This window comes from Centroberyx affinis, unplaced genomic scaffold (assembly GCF_046629955.1).
Source record: "Centroberyx affinis isolate AG114_WGS23_722 - 3 ecotype Tasmania unplaced genomic scaffold, CSIRO-AGI_Caff_v1 ptg001484l_1, whole genome shotgun sequence".
In the NCBI taxonomy this organism is placed as follows: domain Eukaryota; kingdom Metazoa; phylum Chordata; class Actinopteri; order Beryciformes; family Berycidae; genus Centroberyx; species Centroberyx affinis.
This window is the reverse complement of record NW_027279951.1, coordinates 315,972-337,324: the sequence shown is the minus strand read 5'-3', so window position 1 is coordinate 337,324 and position 21,353 is coordinate 315,972. Positions and strand designations below refer to the sequence as shown.

The following is a 21,353-nucleotide window of genomic DNA, read 5'->3' as shown; positions in this document are numbered from 1 at the left end:
ATATTGTTATATATTATTCGTTTTTATTATACCCGCAAACTCTTTGTAAATGTGCTTGTGAAAAGCTTGCTAGTTAAATTCAACTCATAGGTTAGAGTACTAAATCGAGGTTACAGTATATGGGGTTTTACTAAATGCATGATTTTGGATGTACTTCCTCTTTGTCCGACGTCACTTCCTGAAGAGAGAATCCAGATTGGGCCATTCTCTTTAGTGTTTGCCCTGTCTACCTACTGTCCACCTCCTCACCGCCAGCATTTTGATATAAAAATCACATAGACTCTCCCTTGAAACTGGGCAATAACAAAAGCAAACGATACTTCAGCAACGTATCCTATGGAGTAACTAAGAATTGAACTAAAGGAATAACAAGGTGAGATTTGTTTTGTGTAGACGCTTGTCGATGCTCGGGATTAGCTAGCAGGCTATTGGGCTGCTCTCAATTAACTGAAGTAAGGGATGAGACATTTCGTGTTAATAATGAGATTTCAGCATGTATTGTAACGTGAGGTGGTGCAGTTTATATGTTATGTATTACCTGGTTCGGGGGTCACCATTATTGCAGTAGAAGAATAAGATCCCCATTTGCCGAAAATGTCCTATAGAGTCCATTCCTACCAGTATAGCTAGTAAGCTAGCTAACGTAGTAAGTAGCTTGGCTGCAGGACAGCTTGTTTAGCCACCCACCGGCCTGATTTACAAAACCAATGCTTTATCGGCAACATACTAGCCACATCAACAGTGAAGCAGTTAACACGGATGATGAGATCATTAAGGAACACAAGCAGTGATATGAGAGATATTTGCATATGCCGGTATCAACATCTCCAGTCAATTGACGCCTTGTGTTTATGCTGGTTTGCGAGATTAGCTCGATCTAGCTAAGATTCATGTCAATTGGCATTGCTAATTTACCCTGGCTGGTGACGTTAAATAGCATTAGATAGCTGTTAGGGTCAAGTCAACTTTATTTGTAAAGCCCTTAATCAAATCACAGTTACAGCCTCAAAGGGCTTCACAGCGCCCACATTATCAAACAAATGACAACGACACCTAAGATCCTCAATGAGAAAAACTCCACGAAAACCATGGATGTTAAAGCTTTTGAATCAGGAACACCCTTTGCCAACTACGTTAAAGTTCATGACATTAATACTGTTGATGTCAAAATGACTCGCGTCAGAGCTGATGTTCTTGGTGAAGAATTAACACATCATCAGCTAACATGTTAGCACAAGCTAACAGTGGTCGGGTTGGTGTTACCGGCTAATTTTCACGCTAAATTTATATAACTAATACCAAACATACAATATAAGTCATGCTCACCATCTGGTTACATCGAAACGGGTTGTCTTTGTTGTAGTTGTTTGTGTTAGTGTCGCAAGTTAAGGTTGACATGTTGGGTGATCTGATCTGGAAGCTACCGCTATCTGCCTATGATGAGCTTCTTGCCATTTTTTTTTTAGGCCAACCTTAGTTTGAGTATTGTGGTTTAGTTTAATGGCATACCTCCCAAATTAACTTAACATAGTTCACTCTGAAAGTGTTATCAAATGAATTGGATTCGTTGTAGTTAAAATCATCAAAATGTACTGACGTTACAATGAAACTAATTACCTAATAACCAATTTTTATATTATTGCTAGAAATGAAATATTTTACTTGAGTGAATGTACATCCAATTCATTGTGAGGTTACATCTGTAATATTACTGAAGGGAAAATTAGAGTCTTTAATAATAATACTGACCATTAATACTGAAAAATACAGCGGGCCTATCTGACATTTGTTTTTTCAAGGAATAGAATTACCTGAAGTCACCTCACCTAAACCTTACTTGGTCCCCCATTGCAGTGGGTCCTATTTCAAAAGCTAACCTAGAGTGAATGTTGCCTGAATTGTAAGACACTGTCATCATGTCATGTGCAGTTTTGCACAAAGGGTCAGGGTTGGAAGATACTGTCGTTGTGACCAGTGACTACAGTGCTGGAACAGGATTTGCAGAGAAAGGAGGGCCACACAAGGGTACCACACTGGTTTTCACTGTTAACAGTAGTTCTACTTTTTTGTTTGTGTTCTCACCAGTGTTCAGTGTGTGTTTAAGTAGAAAACAATATAACTTAAACCTATCTTCATCAGATAATTATGTTTTTTCATTAATATAGATCAAATATTAGCCTAGGCCAAAACCTATGTCATATTCGGATCACTTTTCTGACCGCAAACATGCTATTTGAATGTTTTTATTTTTCAATTTAACAATCAGAATGCTTTTAAATGTGCAAATTTCAACCATTGTAATTCAAGGGAAGCATAACTGAGGGGGTGCAAGTTAAAATTGAGAGATTCCCTCTTGTCGGAATGGACACATCTCAGTTTCTCTCTCATCTGTATCCACACTTTCTAGGCAGAGCTTTACAGTCAGAGCTCCTCAATTAACAGTTCCTCTACCTTTGGCGTTCACCATCACGGCGCTGCAAAGTTCTGACCTTGACCTCAGCCTACTATTGACTAAGCCAAACCAGCGAGGATGTCCCAGCTCCAGTTTCAGTGTCCGGGTAACCCCATGCCCGCCGCTACCGCCCCACTGCAGCTGGGGCAGCCACAGCCTGGCTACAGCATCCCCTGCGCCTCGGGGACCCTACCCTCTGAGAGCGCCAGCCAGCCCCTCAGGAGCTCCTCACTCCCTGCGGGCTCAGCCACTCCCTTCAGTCCCACCACAGGTTTGCTTTGTTTGTTTGTTTTAGGAGCTTGTTTTCCCTTATTGGCTTTCAGAATTTAGTAAAGGATGTACTGTTTGACTACCTTTTAACAGCTAGCATATACACTTGCTTTTTTCATCTAAAAACATACAGTTTGTATTTGCATTACACCTTTACACCTTCTGTCTGTATTTCAAACCCGTCCTACGTGTTACTTAATGTGGTACTGACTAGGGACTGCTTTCAACACAACCTCTGGATCTTTTTTGTGTGCTTGCTAGAGGAAGCATACATCATTATAGGTCTTATTTTTGAAATGTCTAGGATTTTATGCGTCCCTTTTTTAAAGGTTTACCAAGTAATTTGCCCTCAGACTATGTTCGTTTGCCATCAGACGTTGGGGCTGAGTGCAACCTGCTATATTTGTGTTCATGAACATGCTCATTTGTTTAATTATGGGTATGAGATCTATTTCGTTTGCTTTTTTATAGTATCTAACATGGCAAACCCTAAAGAGAAGACACCCATGTGTTTGGTGAATGAGTTAGCCCGTTTCAACAAGATCCAACCTGAGTATAAGCTGCTTTGTGAGCAAGGACCAGCTCACTCCAAGGTACCTCTAGACTGTCTCTCACAAGCAAACCTACAATGTGATCTCACCGCTGCTATTGTTCTCCCTCTCTTGAGTTCAGAGTATCCACTGTTTTCCTTGTGTCTTCTGCCTCTGTCAGATTTTCTCAGTGAGACTCACACTGGGAGATCAACATTGGGAGGCGGAGGGGACCAGCATCAAGAAAGCCCAGCATTCTGCTGCTGCATCCGCCCTTGCCGAGACTACGCTGCCCAAGCCCACCGTGAGGACGCCCCGCAACACAGGCAAGAACCCAGGTGGGCTGTTCCAACTGGCCCCGTCTCAGCCTCTTGTTTCGTATGCTTGTTGTCAATACTTGGCAAAAAAGCGGGTTTGCTTGTATGCGTTTTTATCTTGGGTTTTCTTTGTGTGGACCTCATAGCAGATTGCATGACACACACCATGGAGCTGAATGCACTATGTATGAAGCTTGGTAAGAAGCCCATGTATAAGCCCATCGACCCATACCCGGGGATGAGACCACCAAACTTCAACTACAACATCCGAGGTCCTGGGCCTTACCAACGCTCTATGCAACAGTGAGTTTTCTTTACTTGAATATGTGATGACAAAGCTTTTTGTTGGTATCAGGTTCTTTATTTTGAATAATTTGATGATGATGTCTACTTCTGAGATGGAAAAATGATTGCATTTGACATCGTTGTCCGCTCTGTGTCCAGGTATTACTACCCATTTCCTCCAGTGGGACCAATGTTGTATCACATGGAGCTGTCCATCGGAGGCCAGCAGTTCCATGGGAAGGGACGCACACGGCAGTTAGCCAAACATGACGCTGCTGCCAAGGCCCTAAAAGTGCTGCAGAAGGAGCCAATATTGCAACAGCTGCCAGTGGTGAGAAGAGAAGTGCACACTCAGGATGGAATAGAGCTATTGATTTATTTTACATTGCAAACAACCATATTTCTGCTGCTGTGGAAATAAAACTGTTGGAACAATCTCATACGAACCAATTGTTTTTCTGTGATGTTCTCTCCGCTCTTGACAGATGAATGGAGAACCCGAGGAGGAGAACCTCAACAAATCAGAAATCAGTCAAGTGTTTGAAATTGCACTTAAACGGAACCTACCTGTCAACTTTGAGGTTTGAAGGGATCCATACATTTCTTTTTAAAAATATTTATAGGCACGCTTCATTTCAATAATATGTGGAAGAGATATGTGTATTATACCAGTTCCCTATCCAATGTGGTTCTGGAACCTGAATACTTCTCTACAGCATGATTTGTCATTATTTTCCCCCGGTGTCTTCCAGGTTTTGAAAGAGGCAGGTCCCCCCCACATGAAGAGTTTTGTAGTGCGGGTGACTGTAGGGGAGTTCACTGGAGAGGGTGAGGGAAAGAGTAAAAAGATTGCCAAGAAGCTGGCAGCAGCAGCGGTGCTGGAGGAGTTGAAGAGGCTACCCCACATACCCACTGTGGAAAAGATGCTGCCGCGCATCAAAAAGAAAACCAAATCCATCATCAAGGTAATGGAACCACCTGGCTTGAATACAAGGATATGAAAATACAGGTTTTATGATAGCTGAAGATTCTGCTCTGTGTAATGGTTAACCTTCCACCCCACCAGCTGCAGACCAGCCCAGAATACGGTCAAGGTATGAACCCCATCAGCCGCCTGGCTCAGATCCAGCAGGCCAAGAAGGAGAAGGAGCCAGAGTACAGCATGGTGACAGAGAGGGGTCTACCGCGCCGCAGGGAGTTTGTCATGCAGGTGAGTCAACAGCAGCAGCTTATGCATGCCAGTAGCTTTGCTTCTAGCAACATCTGGCCCTCTTTTCCTCTATCTTTGCTCCTTAATACCTTACCCGCTCTCAGCTCTTTGACCTGTGTATGCTGTGTGTTGACCGGGACAGGTGACGGTGTGTGGCCAGTGTGCAGAGGGCATGGGACCTAGTAAGAAGGTGGCCAAGAGGAATGCAGCAGAGAAAATGCTGGAGCTCTTGGGATATAAAGTGCCTCAGCCTCAGCCCCCCAAACCGGCACTCAAAACTGATGAGAAGGTATTGTTGGACCTCTGGAGTCTTGTACATGGCAGACAAGTTAGTGCTGGATGTCGCTATTTGAATCTTCACAAGTGTGAATATTGTTTTTGTAATATTTAGGCCCCAGTGAAAAAACCTGGAGATGGGCGCAAAGTGACCTTCTTTGAACCTGGCTCTGTAGAGGAGGTGGCATTGGGTGAGTGCCAAAGGAGTTGTCCTCTACTAGACTCGTAAATATTTTAGAGCCAACTAATTTACTAATTTACTATTTATTTATAATGGTGAAGTAGTAGCAAAGTAATGCACTCATCCCAAATGTGTGTGCTTGTCTTTGGCAGGTTCCAAGGAGGAGGACTTCCGTCTGCCTTACCTCAGCCACCAGCAGCTGCCTGCAGGTATCCTGCCCATGGTGCCTGAGGTGGCCCAAGCAGTTGGGGTCTGCCAGGGACCCCAGGCCAAGGACTACAGTCGGGCTATGCCCAACCCAGCCAAGGCCACAATCACTGCCATGATTGCCAATGAGCTGCTTTATGCAGGGACCTCCCTGACTGCTGAGACCATCCTAAAAAACAAAAACAGCCTGAGCCAACTACCCCACGGACCCCTTACCAGGCCTTCTGAACAGCTCAGCTATCTGGCCTCCGTGCAGGGCCTACAGGTAACTAATTGCATCATCTAAACTCAAGGAGTCCACTGGTGCATATGCATTTTATTTAGATTGAAGTATAGTTAATGAAAATTCATTGGAGTGTGGTATTTGCTTGCAGGTGGAATACAAAGATTTTCCCAAAAACAATAAGAACGAGTTTGTGTCACTGATTAACTGCTCCTCCCAGCCACCCCTCATCAGTCATGGGATCGGGAAGGATGTAGAGTCCTGTCATGATATGGTGAGTCTCAACTCAAGACATAATACAACTGGATGATTGGTCAACATCAACTGTGTTATCATCAGTCCTCTGTATGATTGTTAAGATACTATGTGCCTCTGTCACATTAATCCTGTCACTAGAGCCATGCGCAAGAAAGCAATGTAAGGGAACTACCTTTGAAGAAAATGACACAGGCTGGATGAGAAAATATTCTGTTTTCCCCATCACTGGCTGGCAAAATGGTAAAAGAGTGTTATTTTAGCTAGAGGCATAATGGTGAGGAAGAGCTAAACTATCATATGATCATTGAATCATCACTGCACTATCGCTGCACCAGTCAGTGAGTGAAAAATCTGCACACTATCATGCTTTGCTTCCAGCTTGTTGAAAGGAAACCAATTTGCTTTAAAATCTATGAAGCTTTTTGGGTTAATCAACTTGATTTACAGTCAACTCCTCTACTTTATGAAAATGAGCAAAAATGATACAATAATCAATACACGTAATGATTCAAATTTTCTGCTCAAACATTTGGGGAAACTACTTACTTTCTTTTACTTAATAAAAATAATTCTTATAAAAAACATAGGGGTCAAATTATTGGCACCCCTAAAGAATATTTAAATAAAACCAAACAAAGTGGTGTCTGTGATGAAATTCTATTTTTTTTTCTTTTGAATTGATCTCAGTCTCCAGAAGCTGTATTGCTGCCTTTCACCATTTCTTGTTTCACTGGGGTATAAATATGAGGTTGCACACATGTAAAATCCCTTTGTCATTCATCACCATGAGGAAAACCAAAGAGCTGTCAACTCTTTCAAGAGACAGATGTTTGTTGACCTACATAAATATGGTAATGGATATAAAAAAATACATAAGCACCGTCAGGGCAATAATCAAAACGTTTCAGAAGTCAGTTGCAAATTTGTCAGGAAGAGGACATGTGCATATTTCCCCCAGCATAGTGAGGAAGATAGTGAGGAAAGCAAAGAGCCCAAGGGTCACAGTTTCAGAACTGCACAGTTTAGTGGTATAATAAATTCCACGAAGTACCAGGATATTTTAGGAGGTTGAGACTTGGCCATAGATGGACCTTTCAACAAGACAAGGACCCCAAACATACGTCAAAATCAACACAGAAATGGTTGTGGGAACACAAAATAAATGTTTTGCAATGGCCATCTCAGTCTCCGGACTTGAACCCTATTGAAAACCTGTCAAGGATATCAAGTATTTTCTGCATGGAGGGGTGATCCAAGATCCGTCCAATAGCGTTCTCCAACCTTTACAGGCCGAGGCTCAGTGGTGTTGTTATCCTCTCCAGGGGAGGTGCCAGTAACTTTGAATGAAATAAAATTTTTGCTCATTTTCACAGAGTGCCAATAATTCTGGAGTTGACTGTACCTTTTACTTTCTAGAAGCCCTGTTGAAGTAGTTTGTTTTCAATGCTCAAAATGGTGGGTGAGAATATGAAAACCTTCTTTCCTGGAGTACCCCCTCCCACCTGCACTTTTTGATATAGAAGATGTAGATGCTGAAATTGTGCCTCATATTTCCAAGTGCTACTCAGGAATCTATAGTGAGTGGCAAATGGCTCATGAGATGGCTTTCTGAAGATCACTGCTGTAACCTATCCTTTTCTTCACCCCCATAGGCTGCGCTGAATATACTGAAGTTACTCTCAGAGTTGGACCAGCAGCCCAATGAAAGGACAGGAAATGGACCAATCTCTGGGTAAGCTGTGACACGTCCTTTCTCGCTACCTACTTATGACAGGAACGTTGAAAGGCTGATTAATTGCAGACAGTGACACTAAATGGGACTCATTTTCCGTAGGTGTGGCAAGCAGGATATGGAAGGCGACTCGCTCCTCAAACAGACTAACTCAAGCACCTTGGCACAGACTCTGGATGGCACTGTTTAGACGCACAGGTTTGGTTGTCTGAAAAAGCACTAGAGAAAACTCAAGACACTGTGTTCTTAGGCTGTTTTAGAAGGCTACAGGAAGCCAGGGGCACTGTAGGCTCTAAACCATCACTTCATATTCATTGTTCCAAAATGTTCACAGTTAAACAAGATTGATAGAAAGAACGGTTTCTTCTCCTTGATGTTGTTTAATTGTACACATTATTTATTCTTTTGTTGCTTTGTAGAAAAAGTAGCTGCATCCTAGTCAATGAAACGGGGGTTTGCTTTACTGAAATAGAATGAAAACGATGAACTGTGAAAATAAGTTTTGTTTTGCCTAGAACTTGTACTCCTCTCCGTGAGACTTACTTTTTCTTGTTTTTAAGTGTTTTATGTTTTAACCCCCGCTGAGGTGGGCCATTAAAGTAGATCTTGTGAAGCGATCTTGTGGACCCCATCAAAGTCTAGGGTGCAGCTTGCGAACCACTGTTGATTTTCCTAGAGTGCTTTATATCAACAACCACAAGTGAAGTGTTTATCTACATTACCATGTAGGGCTGGGAAGGTTTTGTGACTAAATGTAGCGTGTGTGTGTAATGTGATGTTGTCCCCACTATGTGTGGCGGGGAGTCTATTGTTGCGTACGGTCTAAGCACGATGTTCCCCCTTACCCCTGTTCCCCTGTTGCATCGGTTTCTCTGATGCCCCCTTCCCCTCCCTAATGTCAACCCCCACCACTCTCTCTGCTCCCCATGGAATGTAAGTAAAACAACACATAAAGACATCTGTTATCTTGTCTTTTTCTTTATCTGTTTACTTAAATTTGTAACTGAAAAAGTAATGGGTGTTATTCATAAAACCCGGCAGTAAGGTTGGCATGATGAAACTCATGGTAGAGTGTTTTCTCATGCACGAACTTGAATTACCGGATCAGTTTTTTTGTCATTATTGTGGCACCAGCACTCCCTTTTGCTCATTTGCATCTCTTGAAACAATTTGCAACAGCACACTGACGCACAAAAAAATACCACTTGCTCTAGTTAGACAGGTATGTTTAGCCTATGTGAGTCCAAATGAGATCTTGTGGTTTTTAGTGTAGTGGAGAGCACAGATCAAGCAATGATTGCCAGTGATTTAGCAGCCATATTAATAAAAAAAAACAAAAAAAACTGCGCACATCAGGGGCAACCATGTAACATAAATGGCCGACAGTCTGAAGATTTTCATTCCAACCAAAGACTACACCAGTTGATTTCACTGAACCGGTTCCCCCTCTGGTTTAAGGTGTGTTGATCAGTGAAATCAGCTGGTGTAGTGTTTGGTTGGAATGAAAACCTGCAGATTCTCATCCGTCCATGGCTTGTCTTGGACACAAATGACAGAAATGCACTTTGACAACATCTCATATTTTATTTTATGTAAATATAATACAGCATCTTGATGTAACAAACAGATTCTGGCACTTAAACTAGATATAGATGTTAAAGCCCATTTGGCCAGGATTCAGTCACTGTTGAGGATTTAGTAACTGCACAGGTGTGCCCTATTTTCTTAAGGTGTGTACAGTTTGAAGGGACTTGAATATCGACATTGCCTGTCCAGTAGGCCTATTGAAATATTTTTGAGTGCTGATGACTACTTGGCTGAGCAGTCATCCAGCACACACTACTGAATTGTCAATCTCCAAATGTTAAGTCCCTTCCCTCTGACCTCTGTTTCTTTCAGTTCTGACCTTCCTCACTTGACTGAATCCTGGCTGTAGCTTGGCAGTCCAGGGCCATCTCTGGTCACTGTAGTCTTTTCCCATTATCTGATATAACAGACATGCTTTTTGAATGACATCCAATTTTAGTTTGAAGGTTTTGACTCCCAAGTGGGTTGACAGGTTGAGTTAACTGCAGTTATGGCTATGCAACCGTTAAGGGGCAGTTAGAAACTCTTTTCTTCATGGTATCAATGAAGGGGTACATGCACTTATCGGATCCCATGAAACGATAAGTAACCACATTGGATTCCCATGGCAACAATCTGCAGGAAGAGAACAGGTACAATGGAATGTCAACTCATTGAGTAACTGTTAACTAAAAAGAGAACATTTGGTCTTGACACACAGGCTTAAGAATATAAAGGTTTGTGGATAACGTGAAGGTGTCTCTTGGTACTCACGCTCTGGTTAGGAAAGGCAGGTAGGTGAGCCGTGGGATGCACACTAATGGTTGGTCTATCAGGATGGCATTCATGGCCTGCTCTACACAGTACTGGGGCTCCAGTGGTGGAAGGAGCAGTTCCACCTCCTCCCTATCAGTGGCACCAAAGGACAAAGAGGCTGTCATTTGCAGACTTCTTTTATCTGTTGGGTCCAGCCACTCAGGACAGGACTACTCTTTACTATTGCTGTTTGTTTATGCTAGCTAGTTGTGATGCATTGTTCTCGCAATGTGTCTCTGGGCTTCTCATTTGTTCTCATCAGCCAAATCACCAGCCATATTTTGTGGTTGGCAAGTACACTTCTGGGATCTTTATCTGTCCGCTGCATTCTTTTGTTTTTGAATCGTACTTCAGCCATTAGATATTGCATCAAACTATCATGGAGGACACAAGAATGCATTTTGAATCGTACTTCAGCCATTAGATATGGCATCAAACTATCATGGAGAACACAAGAATGCATTTTGAATTGTACTTCAGCCATTAGATATGGCATCAAACTATCATGGAGGACACAAGAATGCATATTGAGAAAGGCCTTAGGTGTATGCGTTGGGTGAGCTTTTTGGCTTGAAATGAATAAGCAGACATTTTGCCATACTTTATTCAGATTTCTTAATAAATCCATGATTGGCTCTAAATCAGTCCACTTTTTCTTTGTGTCTTCGTCTTCTGAAAGATAGAGATTACTTACTCCCATGGGAATTTTGTTGACTTACCGAATCTTGCAGCCTTGAAACATGCCTGTGTCCACAATGTAGGGACACACTAGAGTTGTCTTGACTCCATCAATCTCCTCAGCTAGCAGCTCATGGGCCATAGACTCGTGGAAGCCCACTGCTGCAAACTTACTGGCACAGTAATCCTGTCTCAGATAAAAACCACACATCAGAGCATGTTTACCATATCTTTACAAGTAGCAGATATTTATAAAACATCAGATGTGATCACAAGGACTATTCACACTATTTGTAATAATTTAATCATTTACAGAATTTTAGCAGAGTAGTGTATGGAAGACCATAATAATAATAAAGCTGCATATCTTAATGTTCCAGTGATGTTTATATTAGTGTGGGCTCCCTGGTGTCTCCCTCCCTGGTTCACCTCCACACAAGCTGTGCTGAAGAGACCAAGGACGCTGGCGATGGTCACTATGTGTCCATGATTCTGGGCCTTCATCTGAGGGAGGAAGGCCTTCACCGTCTGACACACACAGACACACATGATATTACAATAACTTATGAGGCAGCAAATTGGATAGTGATCACATGACTCGTGCCTCTTAAATGTTGCTCAATGTGAAGGAAGCTTATGTTGCACGGGCAGTTTCCAATTAAGAGGATTGGTGTGGGAATCCCATAGTCCTTCAGTGAGCTCGGGGGGGGGGGGGGGGGGGCTGCTCTGTTAAGGGGATAAAGCTATTAAATACAGCTATACATTTTACACGTGTCATGCGTCACACTATGCACAATAACCTGCTCTGTATAACGGCTGATGCAGAAAGGCATGATGGTTCTCAAACGTTTTGCAATGCAAAGGCTTAATTTCAACATGCCAAGTTTCAGTCAATGCCACATTGTGTTGTGCTTTAACAATCTGACACCTACAAACTCGGGCGAACTTGATGAAAACTTAAAAAAAAATGACTAGTAATTGCACACAGGATCAAATACTTCTATTCTCTTATAATTAAAAAAAAATCATACCATATAGTGTACTGGTTATAACCCATATTTGGCAGTCACTCTGAATAGGAGTGCTGATCTGGGAACATAGACAAGATGTATTTGACCATCTCCCTTTATGATGATCAGAAATGCAAAACTGATTGTAGATCAGCATCCAGATCCACAAGATAGTTATCAACAAGTTGTTTTTCAAAGAGGTGTCTAAGTAAGATTGCATGTATAAACATCCAACATTGATATCAATTTCCAAACCCTCTAAGCCCATTGCCACCCCTCCATCCATAAGCCTGCCCCATATTGACCACAGAGTTCTCACCCAGAAGAGTGCATGGCAGTTGACCTTCATGGTCCTCTCCATCAGTTCATCCGGGCAGTCTAACATGCGCTGCCCAGCCACCACGCCTGCATTGTTCACCAGCATCGTAACATCCCGGCCCAGGTCCTTTCGCACCAGGTCTGCGTTGCGGTACACATCTTCCCGGTTGGTCACATCCACCGTGTAGGTGTGTGCCTTACCCCCCATCTCACGCACCAGCTTGGCTGTCTGCTCGTTGGCACTGCTGTTGACGTCCCATAGCACCACCTCCGCCCCGTGCTTGGTGAATTCCTGAGCAAAGAGACGACCTAGGCCTCCCCCTGCTCCGGTGATCAGCACCAGCTCACCGTCTATGGGCTTCGTGCGCGGACGGAGGACGATTCGTACAGAGTTGCGCAGGATGAAGTAAATCACGTCCAGCAGCATCATCTGGAGGTCCATTAGAAAAATCATTTTGCCCTAATATTCTGGTGATGGTCCTGATTGCAAGAAACAAATGTCTGAATGGCCTACTACTACTGTGGATTCACACCTGCTGCCCTGTGGACTGTGTGAGTGCAAAGGGTGCAGACAGCCAAGCTGGTGTTTCCCTCCTTCTGTGATCCCAGCCTCCATCCTTGGTCTATTTAAACACTAGCCTCCCAGATTAGAGGAAATACCTTGAGCTCTCAATAAGACCACTTTTGTTGTGAGCTGTGAATGTATGCATTTTCATCATTACTTTGGAAATTCACATGTGCCAGCTAAACAGCATTACATTGAGTATGAGAATAAAGATTCTTGTGGTATGTGAAGGCCTTGTAGGACATAATTCAAACTTTGCTGCTCGTGTACATGCATACTAATAAAATGTAATACTCATATACATGTATACTATTCTCACACATAAATATATGAAACACATGCACATATATATTTGTAATTGGTTATTGCAGGGGAACAAATTAGGATACAAAGCCTCTTGTCCTCGGCTGTACATATGTAAAAGTCTCCATAATAGTTCACTTCTCTTCTGTAATCATGCCATAGAGGCATGCGTGGAAGGGAGGTTATAGTTGTACCGTATATTGGTCAGTAAGTAGTTATAGTTTGTGTTTAAAGTGAGCTAAATTTGTATTTGGTTTAGTGTTCAGCTAAGGCCATGATGCAAGGATAAGGAAGCAACAGAGTGCATTTGAATATTTGTTCAGCACACCTCTCTGTTTTTCCATTGTTGATTTTGTCCCAGTTGTACCCCTGGAGCACTGAGTACCATATTAAATGAGACCATAAGAAGATTATCTATATGTTAATGGTAAATCTCTGCATAGTTTCTTACGTCCCAAGAAGGCTATGTGTATCACGTCCTTCATTTCATATGTGAACACTTGTTTACTCACAACTTCATAATGATTTCTCTTAAATTTAGGCACATTAACAGGTAATTAATTAAGCAAGGGACATCTAAGACACAAATGTTGTCAATGTTGTCATTTTTATTATACTGAAAATATATTTTTTTAACCTGTTGGGGTGCCATATCCCATGGCAATTTTATACTATACTAAGATTCTTCAAAGTACAGCATATCTTTACTGTAGAAATGGGTCAAGGCTGTAGAGGGAGGCCAGGTTTAATACTGCAAAGAATTTTGCCTTAGATCAGTTGAGCAACACTTGGAAACAGAAGCAAAAGCACATCAGAGTCAGTGCCTTAAGTCTAGTGGTAATACCTAAATATTGGCATGCAGATCAGGAGATGTGGATCTAAGGCAGGCTTGGCACCGTTATGATTGATTGGGCGCCAGCCGGCTACACAGCCAGATATGCCCTAAAAATTATACATTTCTGATTACTATGTTGTTTACTAGTGGTGGGAAGCAATTCAACCCTGGGCAGTTCTCGTCTTCAAGTCAACATGTCTGTTGTATCCATCCATTACATACAGAACCATATTTACTGCTACAGAATGACACTAAACTACCAGGAGATTATTGCTGTTGGATAAACTGTTGACTTTTTGCGTTTCGTTTTATAAGCTAGTGTAGTGCTGGTTGGAGTGAAAACCTGTATACCCTTGATTCATGATGGCACACATTATTGGGAACCACTGGACTAGACAACACTAAAGATGGAGCTTTACAATACTATGGGAATAGATGTTGTTTTTGTACATGATGATTTTGACAACTTCAGCAGGTTTCCCTCATAAATAGACTTAGTAGGATGGGAAATGTGCCACATTCTCCATGTATTTGTTTTCCAGTTAAGTTGAACAATTAATTGTTGACTGTCTGGAACTGTCATAGCTGAACCTTGAGTTGACATGTTCATCTGTATGGGCTGTGGCTGTATGCATTTAGGGCTGACTGGCTGTTTACTGGAGCAGTAAATGGAGGGGGTCCCATCTCTACAAGCTATACAACTCCCAGAGTATACATGGGGGCCACAATACAGGGCCACGCATAAGGAGAAGGAGCCACTGCAGGCATGTCAATGCTTTCCTGTCTTCTGTCTCTCTCCCCCTCTCTCTCTCTCTCTCTCTCTCGCTCTCCCCCCCCCATCTTTTCCCCCTCTCACATAAGTAAAGCATGTTAGTACAATTATTTGATGTGTGCTAGTTAGTTTATGTGTATCGGTACAATGGGTCTTTCATTCTCCACCCACAATTTCTCCTCTCTCTCTCTCTCTCTCTCTCTCTCTCTCTCTCTCTCTCACACACACACACACACACACACACAAACACACACACGTTAGTACTGGGAATCTGAGTTTGAGTGCAGGCCGGTGTACCGCTGCACTGTCCACATTGTTGTTTTTTCTGCATGAATAACCCCAGCCCTACGAGTTGCATTAATCCACTCTTTTCACATGTTCAGGCACACATGGCCAGGGAAGCTGGCTGCTTCCACTAACAGAGCTGGAGAGGAAGGGCAGTGTAAAGCAAACAGGCTATTCATTCTACCTATTAATTTTGGTGGGCCTGTGGACTCATCACACGTACTGTCTAATGTGGCTATATTACTGACATAAATAGCGAACACGGAGGCATCCTGAAACACAATGCAAAATTAGTCAATGGCTAAACAGTTTAGTTTTAGTGTCAGAGCTTAAGTTCAGACTGTGGGCCCATATAAGCATCAATTCAATTGTGAACTTAATTTCAATGAGCAGGTAAATATTTACATTGCATAGAGCCATATTTATCAATACATTGCAGAAAGACGCTAAACTACCATGAGGGTAATGCTGTTGCCCAGGCGGCTGACTTCTTGTGTAATGTGGAAGAGACAGACGAGACAACACTAAACATGGAACATTAAGAGACTGTGGGAACAGAGGCTTTTCTTTGAGCAAGGTGTTTTGGACAGGATTAGCAAGGTTTCTTAATGAATAGGGGGAGGGTGATAAATGTATAAAATAAATCCTTGAAGTCAATAATGACTTTATGTAGGCAATATTAATCTGGTCTGGTACTTGCTTAATGGGTGATCTTACATTGTCACATTCAATTTTGACTGACGGTAGGACTGCTGCTTCTTGGTAAAATCTAAAAGTGTCCTTCATCTAGGTAAGGGTCCAATGCAACTGTCCCTTTAAGAGATACAGCGTTGACACATGAATAACTCGCGGCCCTTCGACCTGAGTGGGTCGCAGGCAGCAGTATAGCACATAACACACAGTGACTGACCTAACTGAGCACAAATGATAGGAGCTAATGGAGAAATTTGAGAGATTTCTAATTTACTCTTTCACTGAGTAATTGCCTCTGCTCAGGGCCGGCACAGGGGTTACAGCTAAATTGTTCAGAGTGCGCCATACATTGTGGCGCGGCATTGCCAAGAGGCAGAAGTTACGCGGGCCATCGTGATGCCAACTTGGAGGCACAGTCCTGCCACTTTGGTTTGTCTCTGTGTCGGCTTGTCACTGTTCCTCGCCGGTCCATGCGAGTCAGGGTGTCGGGAAGTGGGTCTGTGCTGCACCGGCCGCGACCCGTCATGCATCAGTGAAGGATGGAGATCTGACCGATCCTACGGCACCTGCTACTGCGACCAGGCTTGTGTCTCCACTCTGGACTGCTGTCATGATTATGAGATAGCCTGCCCAGGTAGGTTTCACGTAGTTTTCAACTAATAGAATTTGTTTATCATTTCAACAATTCAACGAAATAGCCTACTTTGAGGTTGGCATGCCAATTTAACAGTAATTTTCCCCAATTTGTATTAAATAAAATAAGAATTCACAGACAACAAGACACAACAGAGGAGACCAGAAAATATCCTTAAAAATAAATAAATATTAAGAGTCATTTTGAGATGCCATGGGAGGCAGGATGGCTTAAAAAGTCTGCACTAAATGGCATAGGCCCATAGTGAGCCTGTGCAGAAGGTGACAGGTTCAATCTCTGGTGATAGCTGTAGTCTATCTACCTCAGTGGCCTGAAATTAAATCCTATCCTACCTGATCCAGTGAAAACCTGCCAGAGCTCTGACCCCTCACATGAAATGCAGTGGGGCTATACATGGGAAATATCCAAACAGCCAGATTTCTAAATGGTCTGCCTAATATGGCTTTTATGTTCTGATGTTCTGCATTCTTAAAATTCCTATATGGCAAGTAATTCTGTAGGCAAAGAGCAACTATTAAGGGAATTATATGATGCTGTTTTTGATTCTGCCTCAGCTGTTGTCTTTGTATCTGCTCTCTCCATAGCGGTGTCATGTGTGGTGAGTGAGTGGACACAGTGGTCGGGCTGTGCTGAACCGTGCAGGGCCACAGTACGCAGGCGGAGCAGGACCATCCTTCAGGAGCCGCTCAACGGAGGCAAACCCTGTCCCCATCTGGAGGAGCATGCTGGCTGTGCAGAGTACCGCTCTCAGCAGCGGCACTGCCGCAAATCACTTGGTGAGAAAAATCTGCCTCATGCCCATCATTCTCTGATATTCCTTAGAAATTCAAATTCAAATTTATGAGGCCCTGTGTGGCACAATGTACAGACCATGGTCACATAATCTGTTGTTATCATGGATGCTCCCTCTGCAGTCCCAGCTCTCATTACCACGGGTGGCTATGGCAACGCCAGGAAGAAGAGAGACATCCCTGACAGCGGTGACATTATAGGGTAATACATCCAGACAGTCCACAGAAATCTATAGCCTACTTACATTCCTTTTGTCTTTCATATATTGAGTTGAGTATGCATGGTAAATTCCAATTCAATTCCTCAAGCTAGAATTGGAATTGGAATGTCACCCAGCTCTAAGGAAACAGAATTGGAATTGAATTGGAATGACAGGAAACAGAAATGAATTCCAGTACATTCCATGAGATTCCACCTCTAAGAGAGGTTGTCTTGACTTGCTAAACATTATAAACCAAACATTATAAATCAAATAAAAGACAGTTAAATAAATCAAATACAGTAAATCATAATGTATGTATTACAATTACATGTTATGCATCAAATACCACCTGAAAGGTACCTTAAACATTTTATGATATTGAGTATTAATAATATACTGTATAACACTACATTTAATCTCAGATATGTGGTAAGAAAAAACAAAAAAAACATGGAATTTCACAGAATTTCATGAATTTTTTTTTTTTTTCTTTCAGATTTCAAAAATGAGTTAATTCATGAATTGACCCTAACCCCAGTGTGTGTGTAATAGGTACTGTGTCCAGTTCCAGTTGACCTCTCTGACTAAAGGCTGCCAGCGGAGTGTGGGCCCGCACACCCAGTGGATGCAGTATCTGAGGGAGGGACACCATGTGTGTGTGGAGTGTCAGCCCCCTGCTCTCGCCGTCGGGCAGAAACACTGTGCTGGAGACGGAGAGGAGGATGAGGAGGACAGGTAGGAATGGAGGCAGGAGAAGAGAAGAGAAAAGACACGCTAGGTTGGACACATGATCAATATTTAGCTCATACTGTTTTTCACACCTTATAACCTTCTTGAAGTGGGCATCGTAAGAGGATGTGAGAGGATGAGAGACAAAACTGTGTTAAAACAGGGCACCACTTACTGAAACACTGTCTCATCACTGTTCACTTTCTTTACATAGTGTTCAATGGGGTTGAAGAAGTATGTTTTTTTCACCATGGTAAAAAAGTACATGCTTTGATACAAGCAATGACATTTGACAGCTAAACATCAGCTTCACATGCATCTTGAGGCTTTAAAGTGTTTGTTAAGATTTTCCATATAGTAAATAGTAAAGATGAGTATGTGCTTGTGTTGTGAAGGAAATGTTAATAAATGAAAAAAACCCAGATCAAACAGTTCTCTTCAAAGCCTTTACCAGTGGTTCTCAGCCATGAAATAAGCTTGGAGTTTGTTTTGCTCAAATATAGAGAAAATCAATGTTGAACAATAATATTACATTAACTTCACTAGAGTCTAATGAAATGAAGGTAATCCTTCCATTTCACCGTAAGTCACAACATCAAGGAACAATCTTAGGTACTGAAGCTTTATATTAGCAATACCCCATGTGTAATTGTGCACTGTCTAAGAATTAAGGCAATACTTAATTATAAATTAGGTTTGTTAAGCTTACCATAAACACTATGAAAATACAAACATTCAAAATGCACCATAAACAGACACAATTACAACATTTAGAGACAAATATTAATATTTACATTCAATTTTAGGAGAAAAATCACAGCTGCCAATTTTCAAATAGGGTCCAGTGTTCAGTCCTTTCCACAGTCAATTTCAACTTTGTCGCTCACCCCACCACAGCTGAGTGGATTTCTTGTGTGTGAGCTTCACTGGCTGTGCCACCTAGTCTGGCGGATTTGGCCAACAAATGTCTGTCTCTGTCTTGTTGAAAGTGAATGGCAACTAGTGAATATTCTGCTTTGTTTGAAAGCACTTTAATAGCTGATTCATACTTTATTTTGGCGTTTTGTGGTGTCCACAGAACGGACAGCGTGCATGGTCTCCACAAACGTCAGGCAATTCATGGTTCTTGCAGTTGAGTGTGTGTTCTGCCACCATGCCACCATGGATAGTGCTAGCCTGCCAATTATCACACCACCGTCTCTGCAAAACCATCCATGTTGTTACAGAATTTTGGAGGTGCATGACTCTGTGCTCAGACCCTATGTGGACTCTATGCACACGGTCACTCAGGCCCACAAAGCGTGAACTAACTAATAGGTGTTATCATGGAGCACCGGAGCGAATGATCTACCGGGGACACATGGATGATTTTCGTGTCATGGGTAGGTTGACTAACAGGCCAATCTCCCCAAAACATGGTGGACTATTCCTTTAAAGAAGACTATGACATTAGAGCTTTCCTTGACTGGACTGGACTGGGTTGCCCCCTGGCCTGTTTTTGTGGGTCCACCCTATTTGAAAATAGGTACTGTTGATTTCTCCCCCAAAAACTGAATAATGTACATTTCTAGATGTTGTAATAGTGTCTATGATGCATTTTGTATGTTCTTTGTATTTGGTCACTATTGTCCTTGAGTCAGTAATTTAGCATTTGAATGCTGATGCAGAAACGTGTATTAAATCATGCTGAACCTGTACATGTTTTTTCAGTATCAAATCATGTGATGTCCTCACAAGCTATTAAAGGGATTATGGATGCTGTCTTAAACACACCTGACAAAGACCAACTCGGTGGAAACGTTGTTTGCCACAACAAAAAACTGTTGGAGCAAAAATGTTGTGCAGACCTTCTTTCAATTTAGCAGTTTAATCCTTGTCCAGCACCAGTGAAAAAGGGTGATGTCCACATTACTTTGATCCAAGGAAAACCTTCCAGTAATCTCAGCAAGAGAGCTGAAACTGGACTGTAAAAGGAAGCAATGCCTAATTCTATGGTCTGACCAGGTTCTCAACACATCCTCTCAATGCGATAATGACAAATGTACGATACATGTTTTTCAATCAACATTTCAGTGTACACATCTGGAGACTGGACTGTAAATGTAATCCTATGGTATTACTGTGTTCTTACCCTCTGGCTTTTCCATGCAGTAAGGATAAACTTTATTTTCATAAGTGTTAGAGAGTAAAACACTACAACTTGTTCCAATTTATAAGTAAATGGAAACTGGGCCGTAATAGGAAGGGACTATTACTTAATTCTGGGGTATTATTAACAACCAGGAGCCCTGCAGAGTGAAAATTATACCCAAAATACATCTACAGTGCATCCCTTTTGGATCTGACTGGTAATAGTGAGGGCTACCACTAGATGGCAACATTGTACAACGTCAGTTGGATATGAAGAAACATTTCATTGAATTGTGTCCCTAACTCTTTCTTCCCTCGTTCCCCTAGGAGACAGTCTCTCCAGTGGCAGGCGGTGGGGAACCCTCGATGCAGGGGGGTGTGGAGACGAGTGGGGAGACTGGAGGCCTGCTCCTGCCCTACTGCCCACAGCTTCCTCTTCATCTGACCTGTTGCTTTCTTCCCTTAGCCAGCCTCCTGTACATATCCACACAGACTCATGTATGAAGAAATATCTACTAGTATATCTACAAATACTGGTCTGTGGTCACAAAGCCTCTCATGGTAGAGAGCGCCGATCAATCATCATCTTTTTGATCATAATGAATACGGTCAAAGGCGCCTGATCTGTGACTCCAGATCAATGCGGTTTCTTGTTAAGTCTTGATGAATATAGCTGTATGCCTCCAGTCATATTTACCAACATAATTCTGTAATGGCTCTGTTTTGTAATTTTGTGATAGCTGCTAGAAAATATCTGATTTCTTACTCAGAATGTAATAAATCTGTCTTTAATACTATATATTTGTGCCTCAACACATTTTGGGTTTACATAAAAAGCCTTGAATTAATACTTAAATGAAAGACAGCAATCAATAATCAAAATGTAAAGTTATTTGATTTATTTCATTTTCGAGTCATCCAAGGGAAATGTTGCCTTTCTAAAAGAAATAGAAATATCTTGGGACATTGAGACATTTTTTTTTTTACATGACAAGTACTGGCTTTGTGTGAGTCACAACCAGTCACAACTCCAAAGTTACAACATGCATTGAACAACATAACA

General features: G+C 42.1%; 3 protein-coding genes across 6 annotated transcripts; 2 read left to right on the top strand and 1 right to left on the bottom strand.

Annotated features, from left to right (window-relative positions):
• Positions 1 to 225: 225 nt before the first annotated feature.
• stau1 (staufen double-stranded RNA binding protein 1) lies at positions 226 to 8,893 on the top strand. 4 transcript variants are annotated; one of them, XM_071526978.1, is made up of 15 exons: positions 226 to 373; positions 2,408 to 2,723; positions 3,194 to 3,315; positions 3,434 to 3,578; positions 3,719 to 3,872; positions 4,014 to 4,185; positions 4,340 to 4,435; positions 4,607 to 4,819; positions 4,921 to 5,064; positions 5,207 to 5,353; positions 5,456 to 5,531; positions 5,674 to 5,993; positions 6,103 to 6,225; positions 7,862 to 7,941; positions 8,044 to 8,893. In XM_071526978.1, exons 2-15 carry the CDS (start codon positions 2,531 to 2,533, stop codon positions 8,129 to 8,131), a joined length of 2,073 nt encoding a protein of 690 aa, XP_071383079.1. In that variant the 5' UTR covers positions 226 to 373; positions 2,408 to 2,530; the 3' UTR covers positions 8,132 to 8,893. The 4 variants fall into 4 exon arrangements, with proteins under 4 accessions (XP_071383079.1, XP_071383078.1, XP_071383077.1 ...); XM_071526977.1 differs by having other exon boundaries at positions 3,716 to 3,872; XM_071526976.1 differs by having other exon boundaries at positions 3,434 to 3,590; positions 3,716 to 3,872.
• A 1,129-nt stretch (positions 8,894 to 10,022) lies between these two features.
• Positions 10,023 to 12,783, bottom strand: rdh20 (retinol dehydrogenase 20). Its single transcript, XM_071526988.1, has 5 exons — positions 12,331 to 12,783; positions 11,431 to 11,529; positions 11,043 to 11,188; positions 10,282 to 10,413; positions 10,023 to 10,143 (listed from the first exon to the last, which is right to left on the bottom strand). The coding sequence occupies exons 1-5, from the start codon at positions 12,781 to 12,783 to the stop codon at positions 10,023 to 10,025; spliced, it is 951 nt and encodes a 316-aa protein (XP_071383089.1).
• Positions 12,784 to 16,178: 3,395 nt separating this feature from the next.
• On the top strand, positions 16,179 to 20,735 carry LOC139650344 (somatomedin-B and thrombospondin type-1 domain-containing protein). The gene is made up of 5 exons (XM_071526987.1): positions 16,179 to 16,416; positions 17,022 to 17,213; positions 17,352 to 17,430; positions 17,984 to 18,166; positions 20,618 to 20,735. The coding sequence occupies exons 1-5, from the start codon at positions 16,179 to 16,181 to the stop codon at positions 20,733 to 20,735; spliced, it is 810 nt and encodes a 269-aa protein (XP_071383088.1).
• The last annotated feature ends 618 nt before the right edge of the window (positions 20,736 to 21,353 follow it).